The following is a 20402-nucleotide window of genomic DNA, read 5'->3' as shown; positions in this document are numbered from 1 at the left end:
AGGGAGAGAATGGGAAAAATCGAGAGAGTAGCATTGAAACATATGCTTTACCATATGTAAAATAGATAGCTAGTGGGAAGTTGCTGTGTGATGCAGGGAGCTCAACATGGAGCTCTGTAACAACCTAGAGGAATGGGGGGAAGACTCAAAAGGAGGGGACGTATGTATACTTCTGGCTGATTCACATCATTGTATGGCAAAAGCCAACACAATATTGTAAAGCAATTATCCTCCAATTAGAAATAAATTAATTAAAAAATAATACTGTTTAATACAGCAAAGTGTTCCAGCCAATAGAAGCAAATTCTGATCATGCTGATTCATGAGCAGCCTTCAGAACCACAAGTAAGTGCATAAGAGAAGCAAAAGCTGCATCCTCAGCACTTCTGGGAAAAAGCATTTCATAATGGAAGAATCTACTGCATCCATGCCACGTGAGAGGAAGATGGGGCTATATAATTAATTTTTGCTTTCTTTTCCCTAAAACTCCCACATTCCTAATCAGGGTCTGCCTTCTCCCAAATGTTCTCAGAAAGTATCCCTTAAGTCATAAAATCATGCTCTTTCTATTTCCTTCTCTCACTCTACCCCTGGCAGCACATGCTGAGTTGGCTGCGGTGGGAGGGCGGGGCGTCCTGTCAGTGTCACCTGAGCAGGATTTGCTGGGTGAGCTGATTGGCTGCAGGAGCAGGAAGGACTTAAGACACTCACTCCCTCGGGGTTCTGTTAAGTGTCTTGCAGTGAAAATGTCCCAACAAGAAGAGGAAGCATCATGAAGAGGCTAGCAGGCACTGTACTGGGGCTTCTGTTTGCCCAGGTTTGCTGTGAGTTGGGGCTGCCCTACAGGGGATCTGAAGGAATGAGGCGCTGCTCTATTGTTGGGGGAGGGAGAGGAGCTGACAAGTCCTGCAGACTTTTTATCCTTCTCATCATCTATGAGGATGGGGAGGGCACTTTCAGGGTTTAGTAGGAGTTACAGTGACCCTCACCAGTGACTGTTTCTCTTTCCTCATCAGGTGTGCGAGGAGTGGATGTGGAGCAGAGTCCCCCAGCCCTGAGTCTCCAGGAGGGAGCCAGCTACACGCTTCGGTGTAATTTTTCCACTTTCCCACAGAGTATGAATTGGTATCTTCAGAACCCTGGGGGCCGCATGATCCACCTGTTTTACATTCCTTCAGGGACAAAGCAGGATGGAAGATTAAATGCCACGACAGTTCCTAAAGAACGCCGCAGCTCACTGCACATTTCCTCTTCACAGACCACAGACTCAGGCACTTACTTCTGTGCTGTGCAGCACAGTGCTCCCCAGGCACCTGCAGCCTCTACACAAACCCTCCGTGGGGCTCAGCCCCTCCTCCAGCCACAGTCACACCGTGAGGCCACCACAGGGCATCTGCAGTGCTTAATGTTACTCACCTACATCAGTAGAGTGTTAACCACAGACACCTTTTGGCCCTACAGATTATGTACTTTGGTCTTTATCTTTCCTTCTCAACATGTATCTCCTTCTGCACTAGAAACTTCTAACTGGGAACTAGCAGAGTAGTTGATAAGAGGATAGAATTAAAATAAATATTTAACCACAGCTTCCCAGTGGTAAAGAATTTGCCAACCAGTGGAGGAGATGCAGAAGACATGGGTTTGATCCTGGGGTTGGCAAGATCCTCTGGAGGAGGAAATGGTAACCCACTCCAGTATTCTTGGGAAACACTGGGAAATCTCATGGACGGAGGAGCCTGGCGGGCTCCAGTCCATGGGGTCTCAAAGAGTTGGACTGACTGAGTGACTAAGTACACATGGTGAACTCAAAAATGTTAAAAAGTGAAAGGAATTAAATGAAATCACTCCAATAAAGATATTATCCAGTTTGTGAGAGGGTGGGGCCTACTGAAAGAATTAAAGCAGATATGAACTTAGAGTTCTAGCTGGCTGAGAAGGGCAGAAGAGGAACTTGAGTTGCCACTGAGCACTGGCTCCAGAAACAATGGACAAGATACCAGGAGCATCATTTTTGCTTCTGTGGCTTCAACTAGGCTGTGAGCTGTGGAGGAGAAAACCTAGGCTATCTCATCAATTAGATGGACTGAGAAAACTGGATTACAAACAAGCTCATGCAGACAGAAACTCCAAGAAAGAAATAGATGTCTGTGGAACTAACTACTTTTTAATCTCTTTAAGTAGGGGTGAGTGGACAACAGAAGGAAAAAAGTGATCAAGAGCAGGTGAAACAGAGCCCTCAATCTTTGACAGTCCAAGAAGGAGAGATTTCCATTCTGAACTGTAGTTATGAGAAGGGTGCATTTGACTATCTCCTGTGGCACTGGCAATATCCTGGTAAAGGACCTGCATTCTTGATAGCCATGCGTTCAGTTATGAATGAAATGGAAGATGGAAGTTTCACAGTTTCCCTCAATAAGAGTGCCAGACAGCTCTCACTGCACATCGCAACTTCCCAGCCTGGAGACTCAGCCACCTACATCTGTGCAGCAAGTGTCGGGTGCTCCCCCGCAACTTGTACCCAAACCTGCAGCTAAGCTGCAGCCACACCCTGCTGTGTAGATGAAATACACATGCACACACACACACACAATCTGTTTGGTCATAAAAATCTTAATATATTTAAGAAAACTGAAATTATATAGAATTAATTCTTCAAAATGGAGATGATACAGAATATCTAGTACAAAGAGATGTCTGTAGAAACTCTCAAATATTTGGAATATATGCACTAACTTAAAAATAACCATAGGTTAAAGAAACAATTACTATGACTTTAGAAAATATTTTGAAAGTAAATATTGTGAGAGCACATTATATAAATATGTAGGAGATGCAGCTAAAATAATACATAAAAGGAAATTTATCTTTTAAAATGCTTATTTAACTAAAGAAAAAAGCTTGAAAAACTATCGTCTAGGCTTGCAGCAAAAGATGATAGAAAAGCGAATTAAACCCAACATAAACTGAAAGAAGTAAATAATAAAATGTTGGATTGGTGAAATACAAACAAAGCTATAGGAATAGCCATGAAATACAAAGTTAATTTTGTTAAAATGATCTATAAGATTGAAATATTTCTAGGTAGAATTATCAAGGGAAAAAAAACACAAATTATAAATATAAGTAACTAAAAAGAAAGTTATTCTACAAGTTCTATAATGTTAAAAGGGTAATAAAAGAATATAATTAACAAGTTTATGTCACTGAGTAAGTGTATAGAAGTAAATTTACACAAGTAGGGAAGGTTTATTTTTTTGACAAAGTGCAAAGACAATTAATGGAGTCAACACAGTCTTATGAGCAAATGATGTTGGGACAATAGCATATTCTTGGGAAATAATTGAAACTGGGCCTAAATATCACACCTTATACAAAAATGTGGGTACAGCCTCAAAATGAACCATACATCCAAGTGTAAGATGTAAAATTGCCAAATCTTTTAGGAAAAACAAAAGAGAATATCTTCATGATCTAGGGCTAGACAAAAAGAATTCTGACATGACACCAAGAGCACAATCCATAAACAAACTTAGATTTCATCAAAATTAAAAATGTTTGCTGTGCAAAAGACACTGTTAAGAGAAGGAAAAAGATAAACCACAGAATGACAGGAAATATTTGCAAAATACATTTTCACCAAAAGATTGTGTTCAGAATACAATGAACCCTCTAGACTCAGCAGGAAGAAAACAATCCAGTTGAAAACTGGATGATAGATTTACACAGACTCTTCATCAGAGAGCGATGTAGTAAGGAAATAAGCATATAAAAAGATGGTCAGGCTAAGTCAAATATCTCTCTTAGTAAATGGCACATTGCAATGGAAGATATGTGGGTTATTTTCAAATATCTTTTGATAGCAATTTCTAACATAATTCCAAGGTGATTAGAAAACAGACTGTAGGATTTTAATATCTTTAGACCATGAAAATTTGCACCTTGTTTTATGTCCCTGGATGTGTACCAGTGTCTCCTAGTTTATAGTCTATGGGACCTTGAATAGAATTTGCATCTTGCTTAAAGGTCAACATTCAGAAAATGAAGATCATGGCATCTAGTCCAATCACTTCATGGGAAATAGATGGGTAAACAGTGGAAACAGTGTCAGACTTTATTTTTTTGGGCTCCAAAATCACTGCAGATGGTGACTGCAGCCATGAAATTAAAAGACACTTACTCCTTGGAAGGAAAGTTATGACCAACTTAGATAGCATATTCAAAAGCAGAGACATTACTTTGCCAACAAAGGTCCATCTAGTCAAGGCTACGGTTTTTCCTGTGGTCATGTATGGATGTGAGAGTTGGACTGTGAAGAAAGCTGAGCGCTGAAGAATTGATGCTTTTGAACTGTGGTGTTGGAGAAGACTCTTGAGAGTCCCTTGGACTGCAAGGAGATCCAACCAGTCCATTCTGAAGGACATCAGCCCTGGGATTTCTTTGGAAGGAATGATGCTAAAGCTGAAACACCAGTACTTTGGCCACCTCATGTGAAGAGTTGACTCATTGGAAAAGACTCTGAAGCTGGGAGGGATTGGGGGCAGGAGGAGAAGGGGATGACAGAGGATGAGATGGCTGGATGGCATCTCTGACTCGATGGAAGTGAGTCTCGGTGAACTCCAGGAGTTGGTGATGGACAGGCCTGGCGTGCTGCAATTCATGGGGTCGCAAAGAGTTGGAGACGACTGAGTGACTGAACTGAAGTGAACTGAACTGATTGTGTGAAAATTGCATAAGTCTTAATTTTGTTGATTCATAGTGCTTTTCAGGTCAACTGTACCCTCCTACTTTTCTGTATATTCATTCTATTAATTTTTGAGAGCTTGCTATTGAAACTCCAACCAAAAATTTTAATTTATTTACTTAAAAAATTGTAATATATAGTGAACTGTATTTTGTGCTGTGTTTTCTAAGTCTAATATATACTTTCATAATTTAAAAAATAGAGAAAAAAAAGATGATCGACATTATTAGTCATTAGGAAAATGCAAATTAAGGCACAAAGAGATGCTACTTCACATCTACCATAAGGATAAAATTAAAAATAGACAATATCGAGTTCTGGCAAAGATGCAGAGAAATTGGAGCACTCATATATTGCTGGTGGGTGAATGGTCCAGTCATTCTGGAAGAAAGTTCAGCAGTTCCACATAAACTTAAATATTCACTTACCTTACAACTCTGCATCATACTCCTCAGTATTTATGCTTGAGAAATGAAAAACTTATATTTACACAAAAATCTGTACATGAATATTCATAGCAGCTATATTTGTGATGACCAAAAGCTGGAAACCAGTCAAGTATTCCTCATTGGGTGAATAGATAAATAAATCCACTGTAATATGTCTGTACAATGACATATTATTTATAGATTTTTTTCAACTTGTAATAGAGTTGTGTCTCAATAAACCATTTTCAGTTGAAAATAACAAAAATGCCTTTAATATACTAACCCAACCTACATTAGAGGTGCTCAACACTTACTTTAGCCTACTTACTTTTTTTTTACCTTAGCCTACTTTTTTCTTTAGGTGGGAGAAATCATCTAATGCAAAGTCTATTTTATACTAAAATGTTGAAAATCTCACGTGGTTTATTGAGTAATGTACTTAAAGTGGAAAATAGAATAGTTGTATGATTACAGAATGAAGGTAAATGTGTCAGTTTTTTTTTTTTTTTTTTTGTGTCAGTTTTTTACCCTCATGATCTCAGGGCTGGCCAGGAGCTCAGCTTATTGCTGCTGCCCAGATCACCAAAGAATATATAGCAAATGTTGCTAGCATGGGAAAAGATCACATTTAAAAATTCAAAGTGTGGTTTCTACTGAATGTGCATCACTTTCTTACCACTGTAAAGTCAAAAATCCAAAGTCAAGACATCATAAGTGGGTGACAGTCTGTAGTGATTAAAAGAAACAGACTGTTAATACATACGATAGCTTAGATGGGGCTTACGAAGTGGCTCAGCGATAAGAATCTGCCTGCAATGCAGGAGACGGGGGTTTGATCCCTGGGTGGGGAAGATACCCTGGAGAAGGAAATGGCAACCCACTCCAGTATTCTTCCCTGGAAAATTCCAAGGACAGAGGAACCTGGAAGTCTACAGTTAGTGAGGTTGCAAAAGAGTGGGACATGACTTAGCAACTAAAAAACAATAGCCTAGATGGCTTTCAGGATGTTATGCTGAATGAAGAAATAGTCAATCTCAGAGGCTACATGGTGTATGATTACACTTACTGGATTATTATGATTGTATAAATATTGTGATTCTACTTATACAACATTCTCAAAGAACAAAATTAGAGATGAAAAAGAGATCAGTAGTCAGTGTTAGAAAGAGCTGCAGGGATGGGGAGAGTGTGCAGAGGGGATTTCTTTAAGAGACAAAACAATTCTGTGTCATGATTTTAGTGGTGGTACAAGAACCAATACAAGTGATAAAATTTCATGGACTAATGCATCAAACCCAAAGAATGTGTATAAAAAATGATGATAAGTTTATGGTATTTTTATAAAATTTTATCAATATCAAGTTTTTGATATATGTAATTGTTATATTAGTATATATCTATATTTATAATATCATGCTGCTTTGCAAGCTGCTGTGGTCATTCATGATCTCCTCTGCTTAGTTACAAATAATTTCAAGCCCAGCCATTCGTTGCCTGTCAGCACTCAGAAGTGAAATGAGACAGAAGAGTAGATGTCTCAGATAAATACAGTCTCTCCTCCCTGCTTCAGTCATTCATGAGTTATTTTGATCTTAAATTCCATGAACTGGCACTATTTTAGACCTTGTCTGTATTTTCTTTTCTACTTATCTATTTGCCTTTGGTCCTTTTATATTAATTCATCTATTACAGCAATGAAAGCAAATGGAAGTATGACAGCTACATTCCACATGAACATGAAACAGTGCAGAGAACTTCAGTCACCAACTTCTCTGGTGTTGATAGGTACTAAGTGTCTACAGTCTGTAAATATTAAGTTTTGTAGGAGAGCAGTATAGCATTACACCAGCTAAAGATCTGGTATGTTTATCTTAACTTTATTTTATAAAGAGAAATAATAATGAGCAACTGACAAGTGAGACTGAACACTCTGGGCCCATGAGACAGAAAATATGACATGAGAATGACTCTAGGACAGATGATCTAATAAGTACAATTCTACATTTAGAGGTAACAGGATTGAATAGCCTGATTGCCCTCAAAGTTTAATACATAAGACTCAATATAAAATTTTAAAAGAATAATATTTTATTCCAATTATAATTTCATTTAAACATACACCACTGAATAGACTCTGAAATTCAGATGGGCTGATTTTTTAAGTCATTTTATGTTGAAGTGATTTTTTTTGTTGAAAAATCTAAGTGGAGCCCTGGAACACAGTAAAAAAAAAAAAAAAAGACAGAGGTACATTAATTATTTTTGTATAAGATTGCTATTCACCCAGAAGTCCTAAAATCTGTGAATGTTCTAAAATAGTCACTAGATTCTGGATAGAGAAAAGTAAGTATAGGCTAAATGAATGACAAATCAGTAGATTACAAGAATATTTCTTAGGATACACTAAATTATATCTTAAAGAGGATGACAAAATTATTTTACTGAATCAATGTATATCAACTTTAGCTTCACAGCTGAATTCTACTAAAAATTTAGAGAAGAGCTAACTTAACACCTATCCTACTCAAACTCTTCCAGAAAGTTTCAGAGGAAGGTAAACTTTCAAACTCATTCTATAAGGCCACCATCACCCTAATACCAAAACCAGACAAAGATGCCACCAAAAAAGAAAACTACAGGCCAATATCACTGATGAACATAGATGCAAAAATCCTTAACAAAATTCTAACAGACAGAATCCAACAACATATTAAAAAGATCATACATCATGACCAAGTGGGCTTTATCCCAGGGATGCAAGGATTCTTTAATATCCACAAATCAATCAATGTGATACACCACATTAACAAATTGAAAGATAAAAACCATATGATTATCTCAATAGATGCAGAGAAAGCCTTTGACAAAATTCAACATCCATTTATTATAAAAACCCTCCAGAAAGCAGGAATAGAGGGAACATACCTCAACATAATAAAAGCCATATGTGACAAACCCACAGCAAACATTATCCTCAATGGTGAAAAATTGAAAGCATTTCCCCTAAAGTCAGGAACAAGACAAGGGTGCCCACTCTCACCACTACTATTCAACATAGTTTTGGAAGTTTTAGCCACAGCAATCAGAGAAGAAAAAGAAATAAAAGGAATCCAGATTGGAAAAGAAGAAGTAAAACTCTGTTTGCAGATGACATGATCCTCTACATAGAAAACCCTAGAGACTCCACCAGAAAATTACCAGAGCTAATCAATGAATAAAGCCGCAGGATATAAAATTAACACACAGAAAATCTCTTGCATTCCCATACACTAACAATGAGAAAACAGAAAGAGAAATATTGGAAACAATTCCATTCACCATTGCAATGAAAAGAATAAAACACTTAGGAATAAATCTACCCAAAAAAGCAAAGAGGGAAGGAAATGGCAACCCACTCCAGTACTCTTGCCTGGAAAATCCCATGGGTGGAGGAGCCTGGTAGGCTGCCATCCATGGGATCGCTAAAAGTCGGACATGACTGAGCGACTTCACTTTCACTTTTCACTTTCATGCATTGGAGAAGGAAATGGCAACCCACTCCAGTGTTCTTGCCTGGAGCATCCCAGGGATGGGGGAGCCTGGTGGGCTGCCATCTATGGGGTCACACAGAGTTGGACACGACTGAAGCGACTTAGCAGCAGCAGCAGCAGCAAAGAAACAAAAGACCTATATATAGAAAACTATAAAACACTGATAAAAGAAATCAAAGATGACCCAAATAGATGGAGAAATATACCATGTTTATGGATCAGAAGAATCAATATAGTGAAAATGAGTATACTACACAAAGCAATCTATAGATTCAATGCAATCCCCATCAAGCTACCAATGGTATTTTTCACAGAACTAGAACAAATAATTTCACAATTTGTATGGAAATACAAAAAAACCTCGAATAGCCAAAGCAATCTTGAGAAAGAAGAATGGAACTGGAGGAATCAACCTGTCTCATTTCAGGCTCTACTACAGAGCTACAGCCATCAAGATAGTATGGTACTGGCACAAAGACATAAATATAGATCAATGGAACAAAATAGAAAGCCCAGAGATAAATCTATGCACCTATGGGCACCTTATCTTTGACATAGGAGGCAAAAGTATACAATGGAGAAAAGACAATCCCTTCAACAAGTGGTGCGTGGAAAACTGGTCAACCACTTGTAAAAGTAAGAAACTAGAACACTATCTAACACCATACACAAAAATAAACTCAAAATGGATTAAAGATCTAAATGTAAGACCAGAAACTATAAAACTCCTAGAGGAAAACATAGGCAAAACACTCTCTGACATAAATCACAGCAGGATCCTCTATGACCCATCTCCCACAGTAATGGAAATAAAGGCAAAAATAAACAAATTGGACCTAATTAAACTTAAAAGCTTTAGCAAAATGAAGGAAACTATAAGCAAGGTGGAAAGACAGCCTTCAGAATGGGAGAAAATAATAGCAAATGAAGCAACTGACAAAGAATTAATCTCAAAAATATACAAGCAGCTCCTGCAGCTCAATTCCAGAAAAATAAATGACCCAATCAAAAAATGGGCCAAAGAACTAAACAGACATTTCTCCAAAGAAGACATACAGATGGCTAACAAACACATGAAAAGATACTCAACATCACTCATTATCAGAGAAATGCAAATCAAAACCACAATGAGGTACCATCTCACACCAGTCAGAATGGCTGCTATCCAAAAGTCTACAAACAATAAATGCTGGAGAGGGTATGGATAAAAGGGAACCCTCTTCACTGTTGGTGGGAATGCAAACTAATACAGCCACTATGAAGAACAGTGTGGAGATTCCTTAAAAAACTGGAAAGAGAACTACCATACAACCCAGCAATCCCACTGCTGGACATAAACACTGAGGAAACCAGAATTGAAAGAGACACGTGTACCCCAATGTTCATTGCAGCACTGTGTACAATAGCCAGGACATGGAAGCAACCAAGATGTCCATCGGCAGACGAATAGATAAGAAACCTGTGGTTTGTATACATGATGGAATATTTCTCAACCATTAAAAAGAATGCATTTGAATCAGTTCTAATGAGGTGGATGAAACTGGAGCCTATAATACAGAGTGAAGTAAGTCAGAAAGAAAAACACCTATACAGTATACTAACACATATATATGGAATTTAGAAAAATGATAACAATGACCCTATATGTGGGACAGCAAAAGAAACACAGATGTATAGAGCAATCTTTTGGACTCTGTGGGAGAAGGCGAGGATGGGATGATTCGAGAGAATAGCATTGAAATATATATTATCATATGTGAAAGAGATCGCCAGTCCAGGTTTGATGCATGAGACAGGGTGCTCAGGGCTGGTGCACTGGGATGACCCTGAGGGATGCTATGGGGAGGGAAGTGGAAGGGGAATTCAGGAGGGGGAACACATGTACACCTATGGCTGATTCATGTCAATATATGGCAAAAACCACTACAATATTGTAAAGTAATTAGCCTCCATTTAAAATAAATAAATTTAAAAAAATGTATGTCAACTTGTTTAATCTTCAGTTTCCGTCAGTTCAAACCTTTAATGTTAATTGCTTTCTTTATGCCCCTTTTCAGGATCTGCCAAACTTAATGACCAGGGAAGTAAAAGTAGACATAGTAAAGGTGTGTGATGAGCCAGTCTTTATCTGTACACAGACCACGTGGTCAGTGAACATGACACCTTACTTCCTGTTTGGGAGGAGTCACACAGAAACCAGTTACTATGTATATGTGCTGCCAGGCACTCAAAGACACTGAAATCTTAGCTTGAGGCAGAACTGAGCACATTTGTGTAGGGGAATCCATGCCTCATGCCTCTCTCCAGTCTGCTCTGGGTGTTCCTGGCTTTCACCTTCTCTGGCAGGGATGCTCTCAAACATGGGTGCACGTGTTCAGGGTGAAAAGCCTGCACACAGGCACGTGGAGCTTCACAGGGACTTGGGGAGGAAAGGAGGATTGGGGAAAAGCAAGCATCTTATGATTTCAGTATGGTTTGTAAATATTTGGGTCCAACATTACTTGAATTTATACATTATTTTGTTTATTATTTCAGCTGTTTTCTTGTCCTTCCCCCCCCCCCCCCACCGCCCCAGGATCTAGTGTGGCCCAGAAAGTTACTCAGTATTAGCCAGACATAACCAGTCAAGTGCAGAACGTAGTCATCCTGGACTGTCGGTATGAAACAAGTTGGAACGTGTACACCTACTGGATATTTTGGTACAAGCAACTTCCCAGTGGAGAGATGACTTACCTCATTCATCAGTATTCAGAAGATGGAAATGAAAGGGACAGCCACTACTCTGTAAACTTCCAGAAAGCACATAAGTTCATCAGCCTTACCATTTCATCCTTAAAGCTGGAACATTCTGGAAAATACTTCTGTGCTCTCTGGGAATCCACAGTGCTTGAAGTAATAGGAAAAGCTGATCAAAAACGTCAGAGCTTAATAAGAGAGAGCCTCCCTGCTTCAGGACCCAGGTTGAAATGTACAGCTGCAGACACCAGACAAGAAATAGTAGTCCTGTGGTTCCTTAATCTGTGATCTGGATCAGAAGATTTAATTCTAAATAAAAGCTTCTTCTGTGTAATTTGGAAGCAGGTGTCCTGGATGACTTTCTACTAATATTCTCCTCTTGAATTCTTGACTTTAAATCAATCATGCAGAGCATGTGTAACCTTGTGTAAGGTTGTAAACTTTCTCTATAATAATGTAAAGTGACAGTTTCACTAAACCACACTCACATCCCAAACCTGGGTCTAGTTATCTGGAATCATCATGAAAATTATTTCCTTAATCCTTTCTTCTTAGACTTGTGTCACTTAATGTACAATCAGAGAAGCAGGTCACCAGTGGTGTCGAATACAAAATTGGTTATGAAGATTAGAACTCAGGCAACTGCTAGATCTGGTGGAAGAGTGTATACAAAGCTGCTATCTTTGTATGTGGTGCTGAGACTGAATTCACTGTTAATCAGCTGGAGTAGTATTTGTAGAACAAAGTTGGATATAGACCAAAGCACAGTCAAACTGTGACTCATAAGAATATACTAGAACCATGAGGATAATGGAACCAACTTGTCTGTGTCTCACCTCCTTCAGTTCCACAGTAGTGAGTGACCTTAGGAGAAGTGGGTGTCATTTGGCATCATGCTAACATACCTACTTGGTCCAAGACAAAGAGAATATGAGGAGGAGGTTTGGTGGGAAGTGCAAGGATTGTGAATCAATGATAAGATGAGCTATCAGTTCAGCAGCAACATGAGTGAGTAACCATAGTCTCTGGAGCCCTGCACCAACCCACAAAACATAAAAACTGTGGCTGCTTCATCAAAACGACCTTCCAAATGTCACACAAATTTCTTTTGTGGCCAACCCTAACCCAGAAAAATACGGGAAGCACATTCTGGGAAAGATATTTCCAGTTAGTTAAGAGAGTACAAAGCTGCTACAGTATCCTCTTTGTTAACTTGGCATCCATCTGTGCTCTTTAACAGCTTCTGAATAAAGACCGTAGCAAAACTATGCTTCCTGCTAGTGTTGTTGTTGCTGTTCAGTCACTAAGTCGTGTCTGACTCTGTGATCCCGTGGACTGCAGGATCCTCTATCGCCCACTATCTTTTGGAGTTTGCTCAAATTCATGTCCACTGAATTGGTGATACCATCCAATTGCCTCAACCTCTGCTGCTGTCTTCTTCTTTTGCCTTCATTCTTTCCCAGCATCAGGGTCTTTTGAGCCAATGAGTTGGCTTTTCTCACCAAGTGGCCAAAGTACTGAAGTTTCAGCTTCAGTATCAGTCCTTCCAGTAAATATTCAGGGTTGATTTCATTTAGGATTGACTGTTTTGATCTCTTTGCAATCCAAAGGACTCTCAAGAGTATTCTCCAGCACCACACTTCTTGCTAATATGATGCAATAATTCCTCATTCAACCCAAAACATTGTAAACATATCCTGTGAAGATTATAGCAAGTTCATTTATCCCTTTGTGGGTGATGTTATTTTCTTTTCTACCTAAGACATACCCTCTCATTGAATCCTGTATCTTCACCACTGAGCTATAATAACATATAACATTGACTTATATTAACATGTCTTATGTTACTACATGTAGGCAAATTGGAGAAGGGAGTTAAAATTGGTTAAGTAATACATAAATATATTATATCAAATTGAAAAACAAATTTTCATTAGTATTATTGTTCTTATTTCAGCAAATGACCTCATGATCTGGGAAAAATCAAGATCTTGATCTGGGAAAAATCAAGGGCAGAAGATGGAGACAGAGGATGATATAGTTGGATGGCATCATCGACTCAATGAACACATGAGTGAAAGTCATTCAGTTCAGTTCAGTCACTCAGTCATCTCCAACTCTTTGCGACCCCATGAATCGCAGCACGCCAGGCCTCCCTCTCCATCACCAACTCCCAGAGCTCAACCAGACTCACATCCATCAAGTCAGTGATGCCATTCAGCCATTTCATCCTCTGTCATCCCCTTCTCCTCCTGCCCCCAATCCCTCCCAGCATCAGAGTCTTTTCCAATGAGTCAACTCTTCGCATGAAGTGGCCAAACTACTGGAGTTTCAGCTTTAGCATCATTCCTTCCAAAGAAATCCCAGGGCTGATCTCCTTCAGAATGGACTGGTTGGATCTCCTTGCAGTCCAAGGGACTCTCAAGAGTCTTCTCCAACACCACAGTTCAAAGACATCAATTCTTTGGCGCTCAGCCTTCTTCACAGTCCAACTCTCACATCCATACATGACCACAGGAAAAACCATAGCCTTGACTAGATGGACCTTTGTTGGCAAAGTAATGTCTCTGCTTTTGAATATGCTATCTAGGTTGGTCATAACTTTCCTTCCAAAGAGTAAGTGTCTTTTAATTTCATGGCTGCAGTCACCATTTGCAGTGATTTTGGAGCCCAAAAAAGTAAAGTCTGACACTGTTTCCACTGTTTCCCCATCTATTTCCTATGAAGTGATGGAACCGGATGCCATGATCTTCGTTTTCTGAATGTTGAGCTTTAAGCCAACTTTTTCACTCTCCACTTTCACTTTCATCAAGAGGTTTTTTAGTTCTTCTTCACTTTCTGCCATAAGGGCAGTGTCATCTGCATATCTGAGATTATTTATATTTCTCCTGGCAATCTTGATTCTAGCTTGTGTTTCTTCCAGTCCAGCGTTTCTCATAATGTACTCTGCATAGAAGTTAAACAGGGTGACAATATACAGCCTTGATGTACTCCTTTTCCTATTTGGAACCAGTCTGTTGTTCCATGTCCAGTTCTAACTGTTGCTTCCTGACATGCATACAAATTTCTCAAGAGGCAGATCAGGTGGTCTGGTATTCCCATCTCTTTCAGAATTTTCCACAGTTTATTGTGATTCACACAGTCAAAGGCTTTGGCATATTCAATAAAGCAGAAATAGATGTTTTTCTGGAACTCTCTTGCTTTTTCCATGATCCAGCGGATGTTGGCAATTTGATCTCTCATTCCTCTGCCTTTTCTAAAACCAACTTGAACATCAGGAAGTTCACGGTTCACGTATTGCTGAAGCCTGGCTTGGAGAATTTTGATCATTACTTTACTAGTGTGTGAGATGAGTGCAATTGTGTGGTAGTTTGAGCATTCTTTGGCATTGCCTTTCTTTGGGATTGGAATGAAAACTGACCTTTTCCAGTACTGTGGCCACGGCTGAGTTTTCCAAATTTGCTGAGTTTTCCAAATTTCCAAATTTTTCCAAAATTTCAGGCGGATTCTTTATCAGTTGAGCTACCAGGAGACGTGAGTTTGAGCATATTCTGGGAGATAGTGAAGGACAGGGAAGCCTGGCATGCTGCAGTCCATGAGGTCACAAAGATTTGGATACAACTTAGCAACTGAACAACAACAACAACAACAATTTAATATGGGAAACCCTGAAAACACTCTTACCAGGTTATAACTGGAGGAAATTCAACCCTGGTAAGAACAGGGAGGAAACAGAGCACGAAATACTCAAGAAAGGATTTGTTCCAGTTATTGACCTCCAGGTGATGTTGCAGAAACTTTAAATGTCACCTTTAATAAAAGCTCCATTTCACTCCTCTGAGCTTATGTACCTCACAGCTCACTGAGGTGTACATTTGAATAGGCTCAGCACCAGTAACAGTATTTGTCTTTTTCTGTCTGACTTATTTCACTAAGTATAATACATTCCGTGTCTATCCATGTTGTTCCATTTGGCACGATTACATTCTTTTTTTATATTTGATTAATGTTCCATTGTAGGGTGTGTGTGTGTGTGTGTGTGTGTGTGTGTAGATAGTTAGATGAAAGATCAGTATTTTCTCTATCCATTCATCTATGAATGAACACTTGGCTTGGTTCTGGATCTTGGTTATTGTAAATAATGCTGTTATACACATTTGGGTGCAGATAAAATTTTGAAGAGTTTTTGTTTTCTTGGATAAATACCCAGGAGTGGAATTGCTGGATTATATGGTAGTTATCTTTTTAGTGTTTTGAGAGGAATCTCCGTAATGTTTTCCATAGTAGCTGCAGCGATTTCCAACCCAGCAGCAGTGCACTAGGGTTTCCTCTCCTCTGCATCCTCACCACACCTGTTATTTTTTTTTTCTTTTGATGATAACCATACTGATAGATGTGAGGTGACACCTCATATTGACATAGATTTGCTCTTTTTCTGAATATTAGACACTTTGGGTATCTTTTCATGTACCTGTTGGCTCTCTCTTTGGAAAAATGGCTACTCAGGTCCTATGCCCATTCTTCAATCAGATTGTGTTTTTGATATTGAGGTATATGATGTCTTTATGCATTTTGGATATTAACCCCTCATTGTAAATATCTACTCCCATTTAGTAGTTTGCCTTTTACTTTTGTTGATGGTTTCTTTGCTTGAGCATTAGATTTTAGTTTGGTTATGTCCCATTTATTTAGTTTTCCTTTTGTTGCCATTGCCTTTGGACAAATAAATATTGCAAAGAGACATGTCAGTGAACATACTGTCTATATTTTCTTTACGAATTTTAAGGTTTCAGGTCTTACATTTCAGTCTTTAATCCATTTTGAGTTTATATTTGTATATGTTGTGAGAAAATGTTCTAGTTTTAGTCTTTTCCTTGTAGGTGTTCAGTATGGTCAACACCACTTACTGAAGAAACTTGTCTTTTCCCCTTTTTAAGAAGCTGGATAAAGTCCTTCAGAGTAATATCTCTGTATGGCCACAGAGGGGCAACACTGCTTCAGAGAAGATTAATTTTTGTCTCATACACAGATTCTTCAAGGAGCCAGAAAGGATCCTTTAAATATCTATCAAATGTTTATCTCCAACTTTGCTTCAATTTACATCTATCATTCTTGTATGTATGTATGTATCCATCTATCTTCCTAAATAGTATCTGTGTATATTTGTCCAACAGTTTGAAAAGTATGACTTTGAAAGTTAATATCTCTGTAAATAATATATGTTGTCCTTTAAGATTAAGGCCACATTAGTTTCTCTAATATAAATTTATAATGTTTTCACCCAGATACATCCCAAACTGCAATCATACTGAGTTAATCAGTGCCAGAATTCCCTTACCCCATTCTTTACTAAATCTAGAGGTGGTGTAAATTCCAGTTCAAGCAGCTCCTCCATCAGAACTATTCTCTGACTGAGCCCAGAAGCAAGTCCATTATCATTTTCTTGGGTGCATCATATAGAAACACATTTCTATTTAGTAGCTTTTATCTGAATGTACTTGAGTATTGGGAGTAGGTTGACTGAAGATTGTTATTTCTGTCTCTTTCTTATATGAGACCCAAGTATGACCATTTAGTAGGCACTTAGTATCACTACTAAATATATACTGAAGACATTTGTTAACAAAAAAATTGAATAAAAAAGAAAACACACCAAAATTTAGCAAACAATAAAATATCCCCTTAGAGAGCTCGAGTAGATGGGATTAGATTGAGTGGTGGGAATGGTTATCATTCTTTTCTGTTGAACCGTGAAGATGTTTTTCTTTGATAGTATCTGAGATCACATTAATGCAGAGATCGGAAACTCTTCTCTGTGCTTCAAAAATATGAGCTCCTTTGTTGCAGCCTGGAGGAGCAGAGACCAGAACCTACCCCATGACTGGAGGGTGTGGCAAACTGTGCCCTTGTGATTGTCCTAGTAAGCATGCCGAAGGGACATTCTTGGGTGGACTTGCTCTCTGCTCCGCTTCACTGCCTACACCTGCTTCCGTCCCCATGGAAACAAAACAAGATGTTCCTGATCAACAGCACAGCCTTAACTTTACTCCCTCTTTATGGTGTGCTAATCAAACTCTCCAGTATAACTATTCCCTAATGATCTCATGTGTCTTCTGCCAATAAAAGTGTGGGCTGAAAGGAGCCATTTTGTCTTCCTGCCATGGAGAGTGGGAGGGCCCCCTGACTCCCCATTTACCAAATTAAATGTGTCTGTCTTTTCATTAGGCGCTTGCCCGAGTTTCAGATCTTTCTCACTGGCTGTGCTGGAGGAGGCACTCCTTAATTTCTGTCTCTATACCCTGATGTGTGGACCTCAAAAGCCAAACTGATTCTTCACAGTTTTGTATTTTACCTGTGAGGTTAAGGTGTAACTCAGGATGAGAACTACCCAAAATGTTACATTACTGAATGATCATGGTCCCATATCTTCTGAATTCTGCAAAATTTTTCTTGTCAGTTTTATCCTTTGGAGGTCAAAGAGCCTCCACAATAGATTATTCCAGTGCTTCTCAATTTATTTTCTCCATACCTATTCTTGGAAATATTTTATTTGCCTGATTTATATTTTAGAAGAAATATAAATTGAAACTGATTTAATTATATTTTTTTCCCTACTTCTTAAGGTCATGTATAGTGTGGAAACATCTGAACAATGGTGTTAAAATTTAAGTTCCACCAAGACAAAAAGACCATATATTCTTTTTGTTCTAATGCATAAGCTTAGCTTGTGAAAGTGAAAGTGTTAGTTACTCAGTAGTTTCTGACATTGGGACCCTGCCAGGCTCCCTCTGTCCGTGGGATTCTCCAGGCAAGAATACTGGGGTGGATTGCCATTTCTTTCTCCAGGGGATCTTCCTGACCTAGGGAACAAACCTGGGTCTCCTGCTTGGCAGGCAGATTCTTTACCGTCTGAGCCACCATGGAAGCTTAGCTAGTTATGATATATTTTGTCCCTTGTGTACTCTCAATAGACTTTAAGTTTGCAAAAAAAAAAAAAAAAAGTAGAGAGAGAAAGAAATGCCCCCTACATACTAATCTTGTGACTTCTTGGGAGTCCCTCTCTTCCCCATTGTAATATAACATTATTCCCTATTAACACATCAAGTTGTCCTGATATATGATTTTTAAACTTCTAGGAGGTGTAAGGAAAGAAAGATGGGGATAGTGTGGGAGAAATTCTAACATGCTCTTTATCCATTTAAGTTGGGGGAGCACATTTCTGATTCCCAATTAATTTGATTTTTGGTGATTCTAAATTAGCACCAAATGAGAACTAGTACTTTTGAGAGAGAGAGGTTTAAGTGAAAGCAACTGTGAGAGGGTGAGGCCCACTGAAAGAATAAAAGCACGTGTGAACGTCAAGTCAGAGTTCCAGCTGGCTGAGAAGAGCAAAAGAGGAACTTGAGTTGCCACTGAGCACTGGTGCCAGGAACAATGGACAAGATACTGGGAGCATCATTTTTGATTCTGTCGCTTCAGCTAGTCTGTAAGTTGTGGAGGAGAAAACCTAAGATATTTCATTAATTAGGGGGACTGAGACAATTGGATTACAAACAAGTTTATGCACATAGAAACTTGGAAAAAGAAATATATTTTATGGAATTAATGGCTTTTATCTCTTTAAGCAGGGGTGAATGGACAACAGAAGGAAACAAGTGACCAACAGCAGGTGAAACAGAGCCCTCAATCTTTGACAGTCCAGGAAGGAGAGATTTCCATTCTGAACTGTAGTTATGAGAACAGTTTATTTAACTACTTCCCGTGGTACCGACAATATCCTGGTAAAGGCCCTGCACTCTTGATAGCCATACGTTCAGTTGAGAATGAAATGAAGGATGGAAGACTCACAGTTTTTCTGAATAAGAGTGCCAAACAGCTCTCATTGCACATCTCAACTTCCCAGCCTGGAGACTCAGCCACCTACTTCTGTGCAGCAAGTGCACAGTGCTCCCCAGGCACCTGCAGCCTGTACCCAAACCTGCAGTCAAGGCTCCAGACACACCCTGCTGTGCAGATGAAACACACACACACAATTTGTTTGTGCATAAAAAGTCTAGTACAGCCACTATGGAGAACAGTGTGGAGATTCCTTAAAAAACTGGAAACAGAACTGCCTTATGATCCAGCAATCCCACTGCTGGGCATACACACTGAGGAAACCAGAATTGAAAGAGACACGTGTACCCCAATGTTCATCGCAGCACAGTTTATAATAGCCAGGACATGGAAGCAACCTAGATGTCCATCAGCAGATGAATGGATAAGAAAGCTGTGGTACATATACACAATGGAGTATTACTCAGCCATTAAAAAGAATACATTTGAATCAGTTCTAATGAGGTGGATGAAAGTGGAGCCTATTATACAGAGTGAAGTAAGCCAGAAAGAAAAACACCAATACAGTATACTAATGCATATATATGGAATTTAGAAAGATGGTAACAATAACCCTGTATACAAGACAGCAAAAGAGACATTGATGTATAGAACAGTCTTTTGGACTCTGTGGGAGAGCGAGAGGGTGGGATGATTTGGGAGAATGGCATTGAAATATGTATAATATCATATATGAAACGAGTCGCCAGTCCAGGTTCGATGCACGAAACTGGATGCTTGGGGCTGGTGCACTGGGACGACCCAGAGGGATGGTATGGGGAGGGAGGAGGGAGGAGGGTTCAGGATGGGGAACACATGTATACCTGTGGCAGATTCATTTCGATATATGGCAAAACCAATACAATATTGTAAAGTTAAAAAATAAAATTAAATTAAAAAAAAAAATAAATAAAGATGAAGACTTAAAAAAGTCTTAATATATTTAAGAAAACTGAAATTATACAGAATTTATTCTTTCATCAAAATGGAATTGATACAGAAAATCAGTTGTTAAAATATGTCTCTAAAAACTTCCAAACATTTGGAATGTATGTACTAACTTAAAAATAACCATGGGGTAAAGAAACAATT

The 20402-nt window shown here is 38.8% G+C and overlaps 1 protein-coding gene and 1 gene segment (V, D, J or C); both read left to right on the top strand.

The window, feature by feature from the left end:
• Nucleotides 1–763: 763 nt before the first annotated feature.
• Nucleotides 764–1546, top strand: LOC129621954 (T cell receptor alpha variable 22-like). The segment is given in 2 exon segments: nucleotides 764–824; nucleotides 1017–1546. Coding segments are annotated over 2 exon segments (582 nt in total).
• A 17255-nt stretch (nucleotides 1547–18801) lies between these two features.
• Nucleotides 18802–20085, top strand: LOC129620452 (uncharacterized). Its single transcript, XM_055536289.1, has 2 exons — nucleotides 18802–18921; nucleotides 19064–20085. Exons 1-2 carry the CDS (start codon nucleotides 18870–18872, stop codon nucleotides 19864–19866), a joined length of 855 nt encoding a protein of 284 aa, XP_055392264.1. The 5' UTR covers nucleotides 18802–18869; the 3' UTR covers nucleotides 19867–20085.
• Nucleotides 20086–20402: the final 317 nt, after the last annotated feature.

The sequence above is a fragment of the Bubalus kerabau genome, chromosome 10 (assembly GCF_029407905.1).
Source record: "Bubalus kerabau isolate K-KA32 ecotype Philippines breed swamp buffalo chromosome 10, PCC_UOA_SB_1v2, whole genome shotgun sequence".
Lineage (NCBI taxonomy): Eukaryota > Metazoa > Chordata > Mammalia > Artiodactyla > Bovidae > Bubalus > Bubalus kerabau.
Note: the sequence above shows the minus strand (reverse complement) of the source record. Positions and strands in the feature narration are given on the sequence as shown.